Source organism: Trachemys scripta, chromosome 4 (genome assembly GCF_013100865.1).
Source record: "Trachemys scripta elegans isolate TJP31775 chromosome 4, CAS_Tse_1.0, whole genome shotgun sequence".
In the NCBI taxonomy this organism is placed as follows: Eukaryota; Metazoa; Chordata; order Testudines; family Emydidae; genus Trachemys; species Trachemys scripta.
In genome coordinates this window covers 62731257-62744516 of record NC_048301.1, presented here as the reverse complement: position 1 = coordinate 62744516, position 13260 = coordinate 62731257, and the positions used below count along the sequence as shown (strand labels likewise).

The 13260-nt window shown below is 47.9% G+C and overlaps 1 protein-coding gene across 6 annotated transcripts in view; it reads right to left on the bottom strand.

The window, feature by feature from the left end:
* Positions 1-564: 564 nt before the first annotated feature.
* Positions 565-13260, bottom strand: part of CAPN3 (calpain 3) — a 71231-nt gene continuing 58535 nt past the window's right edge. For 5 of the 6 annotated variants that reach the window (XM_034769166.1, XM_034769169.1, XM_034769167.1 and 2 more), the window contains 2 exons: positions 12235-12293; positions 2109-3046 (listed from right to left, as the gene is read on the bottom strand). In XM_034769166.1, coding sequence (XP_034625057.1) covers positions 3020-3046; positions 12235-12293 — 86 coding nt within the window. In that variant the 3' untranslated portion in view covers positions 2109-3019. Of the gene's footprint in view, positions 885-2108; positions 3047-12234; positions 12294-13260 lie in introns of those variants that run through there. The other variant, XM_034769168.1, reaches the window with a different exon arrangement.

Genomic DNA, 13260 nt, shown 5'->3' with positions numbered 1-13260 from the left:
TAAAATTCAGACCCTGAGAAGCAATCGTTTGTCATTTAGAAGCATGAAAAACAAACTTAAATTAGACTAACTGCATTGTGTGGAAACTGCAATAAAAAGACCCAAACAAACCAGTGTTTTGACTGCCATGGTAGAGTGTATTGGCTAAATGATGTGAAGAAATCATTCATACCCATAAAAATCAGACTGATCTCCAGACTCCCCTAAATTGGAAGTTGGACTAACACACATTTCCCCCAACATGTGCATCTTTTTGCTCTTGTGTATTGTGGTACTATTATTTTGAGAATCCTGCTATATCAAGGCAGCATGTGGCGCAATAAGGAGCATGACAGCCTGAAACGTGCCTGGCTTAATATCTTGTTATTTAGAGTCTCTAATTTCTTCTTAGGAGTAATTTTAAGGGAGTAAATTGCCTGGATGGCACATCTCAGTATTATTTTCGCAACTTAAAATATTTTTCAGTGTCTGAGAATATCAGAAGCTTAACTTTTTTTTTTTTTTTTTTTTCTTTTTCTTTCTTCCCCCTGGAAGCTCTGCCATGGTTGAATGCACACCAAATTTTGGGGCTAATTGTATTAAAATGTTCTAGTGTCTTTGTTCTGCTGTATTGTCCATGAATACTGATACCACACCACAGAAACAAAGAGGCTGTAATCATGACAAAACCTAATGTCTTTAGAATTTGTTCTTCTCTGTATTTGCTCCATCTGTCTGTTCTGGAGACTTTATATGTTGATTTTAAAGGGTTAATTGACAGATGCCTTTCAGTTAGAGGGAAATGGATATAAAAACCCAACACCTTTGCCATATAAGTAGCCTCAAGGCATCCTGTGTACAGCATAATTAAGTACTTTCCAGTCTTTCATTTTGCCTCTTCATTCCTGCAAAAATGACAATGAATCAAACCACAAGCACAAGTATTTATTAGATTGCATAAGTAGAACTCTTGTATCTGAATTGCACCAAATTCTTTTTTCTCAAAATAGTCACATTCAATGAAGGTGCCTAGGAACCTCTTAATTTACAAATGGACTTGGAGTCACCTTCCAAGATAACCCCACTTTTACCGTTTGTTTGTTGTGGGGTTGCAAAGTAGTCTCTTTTTAAATCTCCATCTTGGGCATGCTGTCAATCACAGAAGCCTCCCACTTTGCTGATTCCAGTAGTAGCTACGCACATAGATAATCCTAATGTTTTGGCCTCTCCTTGCTTTGGAGAAAGGAGTTTGAGGTTTCTGGTAAGCTTGCTTTTCTCTCTGCTTAACTTAAACCCACAAGCCAATGCAGGGGGGGGGGGGGGGAGGAGAAACACCTCAAGACAACAGGGTAAGTTGATGCTAAGTAATTGATAAATTGCCCTTTTAAAAAGAGCTTCAAATCATGGAAGCTCCTTTCCATCTAACAACTCAGTGCTGAGATTAAGGCTGGTTTATAAACTAGTACAGATCCAAAGCTAACACTCTAGGCTGGTATGAGGAGCAAACAGTTGATACAGCAGAGTTGTTCTAGATTAATACTAGTATGTCAGATAAAATTTACATTCACAAAGTGACTTTTGTAAAAACAAAGTTGAGACTAAAAGACCAGAAATTGCTTGTATTAAAGTGCAGTTTTGTAAGCTTAAAAGCTGAAGGGTGCAGTTTCCATTGGAGACGGGAGCTAGGCAAACTTGCAATTAGTTGCTGGATTCAGTTCCACTGATAGCGTTATCTCAGTCTGATGAGGAAGGGTTTAAAATAATACAATGGTACACAATGGGGCAATGTATAAAATAACAGGAAGTGCTCACTTGTTTGTGTAGTAATAGAAGGGTGTCTCTGTTCTAGATAGTCATAAGGCATCTTCATATCCAAATATCAAGGTAGTTACAGGTCAGATTTTCAGAAGAGATTAAGGGAGTTAGTTACTCAGTTCCCATTGAAAATGGAGGGGAGTTAAACTCCATATTTTGTTGGTGCCTCATTTAATTGTCTTGTTTTCAACAGGCAGCAAGCCCTTGTCAGCACACAAGGTACAGCTACACTTAAAAAAAAAAAAAAAAAAAGGGGGGGGGGGGAGAGGGGGCGGAAATGTGTTCTTAACCTGGATTATCTACATGGATTAAAATAGCAGGGAAGACACAGCAATTCACCTTTTAACTCAGGTTAGCAGCTGGAGGTCAGCCCCAGGCTGCTCCACTGGCTTGAACTGTAGCTGCTAACTCAAGTTAAAAGCCACACTGTGATGTCTTCACTGCTATTTTAACCCATGTAGATAATCCAGGTTAAGAACACATTTATTTATTCACCTTCTATTGCATTGTAGACATATCCATAATGTCTTCATCATTTGTGTTCTTGAACACCATCAACACTGGCCCACTGAGCCATTATATGAAAAATACTAGATGGTTCATCACAGGAAAAAACACAGGATCAGTGTGATTTTATGGTTGAGTACGCTGTTGTGAAGAAGCAGCACTAGCAATACTGAAACCAGAATTAGAACAGAGAAACCGAAGAGTGAGAAGATGGCAGTGGTGCCTATGAGACCCAGTTCAGATACAGACTTAGTCCTGCATAAGGACTAACGGTTGACTTGGAATTACTAGCCCTGGAGAGGTAGGGAAAATATTTTCCACATGCCAGCATAGTAGTGGAAAGGCATGTGCATTGTGTGGGGAGTGACTGATGGTAACCTTACCATGCCAAAAATGCTTACGTTTGGTCATCAGTAAATTAAACCTGTGTTGCAAAAGGAAAATGCCAGGGTGGCATTAATAGATTAGTTTTTAGGTAGTGAGCTCTAGACACTTTCTTAAAGGGTATTGCCATCTGTTTTTATATTGTGCCTTCCTCGAGCTCAGCATGGGAACGTGCAAGTTGCCTTGGGTAACAATCGTTCTTTGCTCTGTGGCTCCAAGCAGGGGAGGCAGCTGTGTTGGGAAGTCTTTCATATTCTGAAGCTGGTTGCTTCCAACAGAAATCCTGAGAGTCGTGGGCAGTGTTCATGCACAAGGGGAGGGAGGCCAGGTCAATTTAAGCATACATGGTGAGCTGCAGCCACTGAAAGAAGAGTGAAAGTTAAGTAGCAACAGAAGTGATTTCAACGTGACTGGAGAACAGTAGACCATTGCCATTCTCATCATTCACATAACAAAACTCAGAACTGATGATCCTTCTGTTACTACCAGTTCTTGTTTCTATGAACTGTAACATGAAACTGCTGAGAGAGACCCCACATTTTAAACTAAGAATGTTGATGATTATGAGTTTGGCATGGTCTGTAGAATCTCTCTAGTGCTTGGTGGTGATTCACAGCTACGTAAGACTTATAGCCTAGTTCCTCCCACACCAAGATTCACTCTCAGCAATTGTCCTTTCATGGGTATGTCCCTCTCCTGCCTCTGCTGTACTAGCCAGCCATGTAATAATGTTCAGATAGTTCCTCATTACACACAGCTGAAGTGGCCCCCGTCCTTTCCCTTTTTATCCACATGTCTGCTGTTCCTTTGGGATTGGCTGCTTTTTCTCCATGTGTTGTTCCCAGGGCCAGCTGCTTATAAGGAACTGCACCAAGAATTTTGTGATGTAAATGCACAGATGGGAAGGCAAAGGAGTTAACTAGTTTTCTTGATCCCTGACAACAGCTGAACTTCTAGCAGTGAGGATGGGATTTGGTAACTCCCCCTGCTGTTCTTTATATATATAATAATACACATTCTCTCTCTCTCTCTCTCTCTCTCTCTCTCTCTCAAAAATGCCAATTTGCAGGGAGAACATTCTTTGGAGCCTGTCTCCTTTCCCCAAACATGCCCTGTAATAGCAATCACTTCTAGAAGGGCTCAAACACATGAATTCCAAATAATAGTGGGACTAGATTTAGGCCCATGCCATAGAGAATCATGTTTATATCTGGCCCATTTGGCTGGACCCTCATCACATAGAAGTTTCTGATCCCCACTAGGCCCATCTATCTCCCCAGGAACCCAAAAGGGATGAAGACAAATGCATCTTAGGTGGTTCTATGGTGATATCAAGACTGGGAATGAGAGGTTACAGTTGCACTCAGTATAATAGTGACTTCCAAAAACTAAGAGTAGAGTGCATCCCCCACCTCCTTCCCCTCACAATTTAAATCAAAAACAGGGTTATAAAATGCAGTAATGTAAATGGGATATATTTATAGGTATCTAGCAGCTTTCACCCCAGAATACTTCATAAACGGTATAGAAGACAGCTGGAGCCACAGAAATGCAGCCATTCCTAGAGTTGGAGGATAGCCACCTGCTAACACTCACTACATCACCAGGGAGAGGATGTTGGCTGAGGAGGTTCTTTGCGAGTGTGGGTCCTATTTCCGGTCCTCCCTCTATTCACGCATCCCAGCACAGTTCCTCTGGGCGACATCTGCTGGCTCCCTTGACACCAAGGAGCAGTGGGCGCTGTCCGGGGTTCTCTGCTCAGTGTCCCCCTCAGGTTCCCTTTGTTGGACCCTTTGACCTTCACCCCTGCCCCTGTTACATTTTTGGTTGTCCCCTGTAATTATTTGAGTTCCTGAACCTTGTGGATCCTCCCCTAAGGCTGTGGGAGGGTCCTTTAGCAATGGGTGGGCTTGCACCTGCCTGCTTTCCCATACCCAATAGGAACACTCATTACATTATGCAGCATTGTGGGCAGTGGCAATGGTCTGAATTTTGTCCCATGCTACTTGCTCAAACACCTCTCCTAATGCAATGTCTCAGGGGATCCCCATGTCTACCCAAGGCAGATCCACCTTCTGTTTTTGTTTGTTTGTTTTTTTAAATCTTACTCAATTGACTTGCATGGAGTAAGAATGCATGGACCTCAGTTTACATATCGTTAAAGGGTGAAGGGCTAAATTCACCTTGCTGCCATCTGAGACAGTAATTACAGGGAGTCTAGGTGTTTCAAGCCAGAAGCTTAGACTGAAACCGTGCTTTCAGACAGGCTCTTAAAAGTCCTTGGAGTAATTGCACTATAACTTTTTTTTGGCCTACTCTACATAAAGGTGGTGTGAAACTAGTAGTTAACTGTCCCATAATAAAATAAAATTTAAGGCTGTTTAAATGTATACACTTAGATGAAGAAGAGCTGTCATAGGCAAAGTTTCTCTGCCACATTTTTTTCTTCTGTATCTAGTCAAAACCTTGATAGGGTCTAACCCAGGGGTAGGCAACCTAGGGCATGCGTGCCGAAGGCAGCACACGAGCTGATTTTCAATGGCACTCACACTGCCTGGGTCCTGGCCACCAGTCCGGGGGGCTCTGCATTTTAATTTAATTTTAAATGAAGCTTCTTAAACATTTTAAAAACCTTATTTACTTTACATACAACAATAGTTTAGTTATATATTATAGACTTATAGAAAGAGACCTTCTAAAAATGTTAAAATGTATTACTGGCACGCAAAACCTTAAATTAGAGTGAATAAATGAAGATTCGGCACACCACTTCTGAAAGGTTGCTGACCCCTGGTCTAACCTTTTATTTTGCCTCCATTCCAGGATATACACTGTAGAAAGATATATCACAGCTTTGTAATTATAGCACAATAAGTCTCACCTGAGATGTAAGATGATAAACATTGCAGGTTTAGCCACCTTTCTCGCCCTTCTTTGTTCCTTTGATATATTTTCATTTTCTCTCCAAGTCATTTAAGACAGCTGACGCATGTTAAACTATGCAACACTGACCCTGTCAGCTGAACTTTTAAAAAGTACATATGCCATAATAGTGAGGTCTTATTTGAGAACTAGGGAGAGGCACCACCTTAGGATAGGATTATTGGGATAGGAGATTATTGTCCAAAATATTTTAAATGGTGTTTTTAGTTTTAAATTGTTTCGTAAACCTCTAAAGTTCTTGGATGCACTTTAAATGACAAATTGTAAGAGATTTGGGTTGCATGCTGATTGTCTAATTTAGCTTATCGATCTAATGGTTTTATACTGCCATACGTTACTGTGTATCTGTGCATCTTCCACGTAAAATTGATAGCAATAGCAAACTCTCTAGCAGACATTATGGAGTCTCTTATCTTACCATTTGGACAGTAATGTCAGCTTAACTCTGACAAGACTCCCTTAAGCATAAGGGTGACAAAGAGTAAGAAAAAACAGTTACCTACCTTCTGTAACTGTTGTTCTTCGAGATGTGTTGTTCACATCCATTACACATTAGGTGTGCGCGCGTTGTGTGCACGGACGTCGGAAACTTTTTCCCTCAGCGGCTCCCGTCAGGCCAACAGGGTCCCCTCCCTCCCACCAAAGCGGCGCCCCGCTCTAGCGTATATATAACCCTGCGGGCACGACCCTCCCTCGGTTCCTTCTTGCCGGTGACTCCGACAGAGGGGAAGGAGGGTGAGAAGTGTAATGGACGTGAACAACACATCTTGAAGTTCAACAGTTACAGAAGGTAGGTAACCGTTTTTTCTTCTTCGAGTGATTGTTTACGTCCGTTACACATTAGGTGACTCACAAGCTTACCATTGGAGGAGGGTAGGAGTCAAGGAACAATTGATTCAAGCACAGCCCTGCCGACCACCACGTCCTCTTTGGTCTGATGATGGATTGCATAATGGGCTGTGAACGTATGCACCGACAACCAGGTGGCCGCTTTACAGATTTCCTGGAGTGGAACCTGCGCCAAGAAAGCCACCAAGGACGCTTGGGTCCTAGTCGAGTGAGCCCTGATCGCCGGGGCTGGTATGTTGGCGAGCTCATAGCATGTGCGGATGCAAAGCACAATCCATGCTGACAAGCGTTGAGCCGAGATAGGCTGGCCTTTCATTCTCTTCGCAATGAACAGTTGTCGACTTGCGGAATGGCCTGATCCGTTCCAGATAGAATGCCAAGGCTCTACAGACATAGAGGGTATGCAGGCTGCGGTGGCTTGGGTCCGTATGGGACTTGGGGAAGAACACCGGTAAACAAACGTCCTGCCCCATATGAAATTGCATGACCACCTTAGGAAGGAATTTGGGGTGCGGCCTCAGTTGCATCTTATCCTTATAAAAAACTGTATAAGGGGGTTCCGAAGTGAGGGCTCTCAATTCCGATACCCTCCTAGCCGATGTGATGGCCACTAGAAATGCTACCTTCCATGAGAGGTGCATGAGGGAGCAAGAGGCTAGGGGTTCAAAGGGCGGTCCCATGAGTTTAGTTAGGACCAGGTTAAGGTTCCATGCAGGGACCACTGGGCGTGAGTAGGGAAACACCCTCTCCAGCCCCTTGAGGAATCGAACTACTGTGGGGTTGGAGAATACCGAAAACCCCAACTCTCCCGGGTGGAACGCTGATATGACGGCCAGATGCACTTTAATTGAGGCGGGGACGAGCCCTTGATGCTTGAGGTGCAGCAAGTAGACCAGTATTGATAGGATGGAGGCCCGGAGAGGCTGTATGTGATTATGCTCGCACCAGAGAGAGAATCTCTTCCATTTGGCAAGGTAGGTTGCTCTTGTGGAGGGCTTCCTACTACCAAGAAGAATTTGCTGGACCTGGTGGGAGCACCTATGCTCCGTATCGTTTAGCCAGAGAGATACCACGCCATGAGATGTAGCGACGGTAGGTTCAGGTGGAGTAGGCAACCCCGGTCCTGTGTGATGAGGTCGCGATGGAAGGGTAGGGTAATCGGGGCGGTCAAGGACAGTTCCAGCAGGGTCGTGAACCAATGCTGGTGTGGCCACGCTGGTGCGATGAGGATGACTGTCGCCTTGTCCCTGCGGGTCTTGAGCAGGACCCTGTGGATGAGCGGGAATGGTGGGAAGGCATACCTCAGGCTCCCACCCCACTGAATCGCGAAGGCATCTGCCAATGAGCCTGGGCTGAGGTTCTGGAATGAACAAAACTGAGGGCATTGGCTGTTATCCTTGGTGGCGAAGAGATCCACCTGGGGAAACCCCCACCTCTGGAAGATTGAATGCAGGATGTCCTTTCTCAGCGTCCATTCGTGAATGTGGTACGACCTGCTGAGGCGGTCTGCTAACCCGTTTTGGACCCCTGGGAGATATGCTGCCAGTAGTTGGACTGAATGGGCTATACAGAAGTCCCATAGGAGGAGCGCCTCGTGACAGAGGGGAGAGGATCGGGACCCACCCTGCTTGTTTATGTAGAACATGGCGGTAGTGTTATCCGTCAGAACTGACACGCTGTGGCCTTCTACGGTAGCGTGAAAGGTCTGGCAGGCGAGGTGAACTGCCCTTAACTCCTTCAGATTGATGTGGAGCAACTTTTCTTCCCTGGACCATAAGCCCTGGGTCTGCAGGTCCCGTAGGTGTGCCCCCCAGCCCAGGTCCGATGCATCTGTCACTAACGTCAGGGTGGGTTGTGTGTGGCGAAAGGGACCCCTTCGCAAACTTGCTGCTGATCGAGCCACCAGCAGAGGGAGTTCGACACCCGAGCTGGGATTGTCACTACTAGGTCCAAGGGGTCTCTGTTGGGGTGATACGTTTGGGCTAGCCACAACTGTAACGGTCTGAGTCTTAGGTGGGCATGTTTGACTACGTGTGCGCAAGCCGCCATGTGCCCCAGGAGTTGCATACAGCATCTAGCCATGGTCGTGGGAAATTGTTGGATGGAGCTTACGACCCTTTGAATGGCCAGGAAACTGGAAGACTTGTCCATGCCACCACCAAGTCCAGGACTGCTCCTATGAAATCCAGTCTCTGCAGGGGGATCAGTGAGGACTTGGGTACATTGACCAGTAGACCGAGCTTGCGGAACACCTGTAACGCCAGTGCCACATGGGAGCGGACCTTGTCCTCTGACCTGCCCGCGAGGAGCCAGTTGTCCAAGTACGGGTATACCCGTATCTTTCTTTTTCGAAGAAAGGCTGCCACCACGGACATGCATTTCGTGAACACTCGTGGGGCCGTTGCTAGGCCGAAGGGTAAGACCGCAAATTGGAAATGGTGTTGGTTGATGGTGAAGCGCAGGAACCGCCGGTGGGCAGGGTGGATGGCGATGTGAAAGTACGCATCTTTCATATCGAGGGCAGCGTACCAATCCCCCGGATCCAGGGATGAGATAATAGCGCCAAGGGGGACCATACAAAAACGTGCCTTGACCAAAAATTTGTTTAGTTTGCGGAGGTCCAAAATAGGACGGAGGCCCCCTTTTGCTTTGGGAATAAGGAAATATCTGGAGTAAAACCCTTTCCCCCTTAGGTCCGGAGGGACCTCTTCCACCACTCCTACTTTGAGGATGGCCCGCACCTCCTGCATAAGGAGTTGCTCGTGAGAGGGGTCCCTGAAGAGGGACGGGGATGGGGGATGGGAGGGAGGGGGCGAGGAGAACTGAAGGGTGTATCCCGCCTCCACTGTGCGAAGGACCCAGCGGTCCAATGTTATACGGGACCAAGCACGGTAAAAATGGGACAAGCGGCCCCTGAAACATTGCGGAGGATCCGGTATAAGGGTCGGTACGCTGTCCTCGATCGCAGCTTCAAAACCCTTGCTTATTTCCCGGCTGCAGCTTGCCTTGGCCTTGGCTTTGGCCCTGGTTAGGCGTGTTGTTCCGTCTACGCCTGTTATCCCTGCCCCTTCTGCGGTATGGTTCCTGTCTAGGACGAGGGTGGTATTGCCTCTGCGGTGGTTGGGGCATAAAGGGTTTCCTCTGTGTCACTGGGGTGTGCATTCCCAACGACTTGAGGGTTGCTCGAGAGTCTTTGAGGCTATGTAATCTGGTACATATTACCATTTGGTCTGGTCTGAGAACAAGCCTGACCCCTCAAACGGGAGGTCTTGCAAGGTGTTTTGCACCTCTGGGGGAAGGCCAGAAGCCTGTAGCCATGCCGACCACCTCATCACCACTCCTGACGCGATTGTCCTGGCAGCTGTGTCCGCGGAGTCAAGAGAGGCCTGCAGAGAGGTTTTGGCTACTGCCTTCCCTTCGTTCACTAAGGCAGCGAACTCGGGTTGTGAACCCTGGGGCAGGGAGTCCTTAAACTTGGAGACTGATGCCCAAGAATTGAAATTGTGTCTCTTCAGAATCACTTGTTGGTTAGCGATCCTCAACTGGAGGCCCCCGGACGAGTAGACCTTCCTACCAAATAAGTCCAAGCGCTTTGCCTCCTTGGCCTTGGGGACCGGGGCTTGCTGGCCATGCTGCTCTCGTTCGTTGACCGCAGAGACGACCAGTGAACAGGGTGTTGGGTGAGAAAAGAGGAAGTCGAACCCCTTGGAGGGGGCGAAGTACTTCCTCTCTACGCCTTTCGCAGTTGGTGCACTGGAGGCCGGTGTTTGCCATACTGTCTTATAGTTAGACTGTACTGTTTTTATGAGCGGGAGTGTGATCCTGGAGGGGCCTTCCAGGCTTAGGATGTCAACCATGGGGTCCTCCTGCTCTACTGTCTCCTCCGCCTGCAACCCCAGATTGAGGGCTACTTGGGGGAGCAGTTCCTGGTGCGCCCGATGGTCAATCGGGGGAGGGCCGGACACTGTCGTGCCCGCCACGGCTTCATCTGGTGAGGAGGAGGAGGTTAGGGCCTTCTGTGCATCCTCCTCTTCCTGCAATTCCTCACCAACTGGGCGCTCCTCTGGGGTCTGTCCTATAATGTGAGTCTGAGACGGTGCCAAGTCGGCTCTTTCTCGCTCCGGTGGTCTGGAGACCGTGGCCTCCTTGCGAGAGGAGGGGCGCCCCTGCAGGGAGCGGGACCAGTGTCCCGAGGAGCCAGATCTCGAGGTCCTGGACGGGGGGGCCTTGCTGGTGGTAGGCCCAAGGGGTCCAGAATGGCCATTGTCCTGGCTGGCCCCACTGTGGGTGCCAAGCGGCTTCATGTTCCCTGTGGGTAAATCTGCTGGACTGGCCCGAGTCTGCCTCCGAAACCACGGACGGTGACCTGGGTGGGACGGTGCCGGTCCGGGGTCGAAGAGTAGTACCTCCGTGACCGGGACCGGGAGTAGCGTCTTGCCGACCTGGACCAGTACCAGTGACCTCGGGACCGGGAACAACTGCGAGTGGTCGATCTTAGGGATCGTGTGGCGACACGTCCCGGTGCCTACTCGAGTAGGGCTGCTGAGTCGGTGCCGGGCGCTTATTGGGGCCTGACGGCTGTGCGGCCCTCTGCACCGAAGGTAGCCGGGAGTCCACCGAGGTGGAGTTCGACCAGGATCGGCACCATGAATGGTGCCGAGATGGTGACCGTGATGGGCGCACCATTGCTGGCTTGCCTCTGGATGGCAGTCTTGGTGGATTATCTTTGGCTTGGAGGGGGCCCTCAGCGGACAATTTGATGAGGTCCTTTGCTGCCTCAAATGTGTCCAGGGTGGAGGGCTGTTCCAAAAGCTCCTCCAGCCCTTCCTCCTCACTCGATGCGCCTATCCCGGGGCTCAACGGGCCTTTAGGCGCCGGAGCCACTGGCACTGGGATCTGTCCTGGGGCCGCCACGCCCTTAGGCGCACTCGAGGTCTTCGCGGGCACTACCCTCTTATGTAGGGAGCGTCCTCGGGCCTTGGGTTGGCCCTTTGATTTTGCCGGCGAAGATGACCGGTGCCGGGGGTGGTCCTGCTGTGTCGGTGCCGTAGGCTTAGGGTGCCCCGCTGGTGCCGGATTACGAACCGATGCCAGGGCACTCCGCACCGAAGTTGACGGTGCTGCGGCCTGATGCGTCGAAGTGGAGGGCTGTAATGCAGCCTCCATGAGCAGCTGCTTAAGGCGAAAGTCTCTCTCTTTCTTAGTCCTGGGCTTGAAGGCCTTACAGATCTTGCAGCGCTCTTTTTGGTGTGCTTCCCCCAGGCAACGGAGGCCCGAGTCGTGGGGATTGCTTATCGGCATAGGCTTGCGGCACATGGCACAAGCCTTGAAGCCTTGGGCATGCAGCATGCCCCGCCGCCCAGGGCCGGTGTTGGGATTGACCAAACACCTAAAACAAAGGATCTTAACTACTACTAAAGAACTGATAACTACTAAGATTAACACTAGCTACTAATGCTAAGGGACACTCTCAAGCGAGAGACACAGTTGTTCCAACGCCGTCACGGATGGTAAGAAGGAACTGAGGGAGGGTCGGGCCTGCAGGGTTATATATACGCTAGAGCGGGGCGCCGCTCTGGCAGGAGGGAGGGGACCCTGTCGGCCCAACGGGAGCCGCTGAGGGAAAAAGTTTCTGACATCCGTGTACGTGACGCGCCCACACCTAATGTGTAATGGACGTGAACAATCACTCGAAGAAGAACAAAATTGCGCAACCTGACCATAACCCAAGAAAAATACCTGAGTAAAATTATTTACCTCCAAGACGTTGAGTTTAATGATACCATCTCCATCTTTATCAAAGGCGTGGAATGCCCCTAAGGAAAGACAAATCAATACAAAGTACATACAATTACTATGGATAAAGTGAAGGCCATCCTGTGTATAACAAATCAACCTACAGTCCCAATCTGTTGTATAGAATTGTGCTGATAGTTATTCAGCTACTGGGCTTCTGAAGTGTCCTTGCTCGGTTGTTCCTCAGCTGTAGTCAACAAGGCCCAGTTACTTATTTTCTTTTGGATTTATACACTGTGCCTGTCATGTCACATAGTCCTTGAGCCCATATGTGAAATTATTAAAAAACACATTAACCCACCTCACATGTAACCCCATAATCACATCCTTCAAGTGAAACACTGAGATAATATATCAGCTTCACGCCACATACTGTAGCACAACACATTCAAATGGTCAGAGCAGTGAAGGAAGCAAAATGCATAGTTGAGGGCCCTCCTACCTTTAGGAGCTGGATTTATACAGGGCCAGTTCTTTATGAGCAAGGATGACCATGCTATTGTGGCACACAGGAGTGAGAGGAAATACCCAATAATAATGTACCCAAATAATATATGCAGCTGGAAAGAAAGAGAGGTGAAGATGCTGAAAAACTCTGTTCCCTACGCCTAATGATATTAAGCAGCTGCATTTCACTGCAGTTGTAGCTACCAAACATCCCATAAATAAAGCTACTATTGAAGGCTATCTTACATTGCTGGAGTACTAATGAATAGGGTGACCATATTTCCCTATGCTCAATACGGGACACCTGGTAAAATTACTCATATTCAAGTGAGTTTATGGCAATCAGTCAGAAATGCAGTACAAATGTTCAAATTAACATCAACATTGACTGAACCCCAATTAAAAAGAAATACTGCATACTTGGATTCTTTTTTATTTACCTTCTTATCTTTAAGGTTTTAGGGTTCACATGGAAAGAGGTGACACATACACACCCCTATCTCCACACACACACACCTGTACCCTTCTCTCACACAGGGT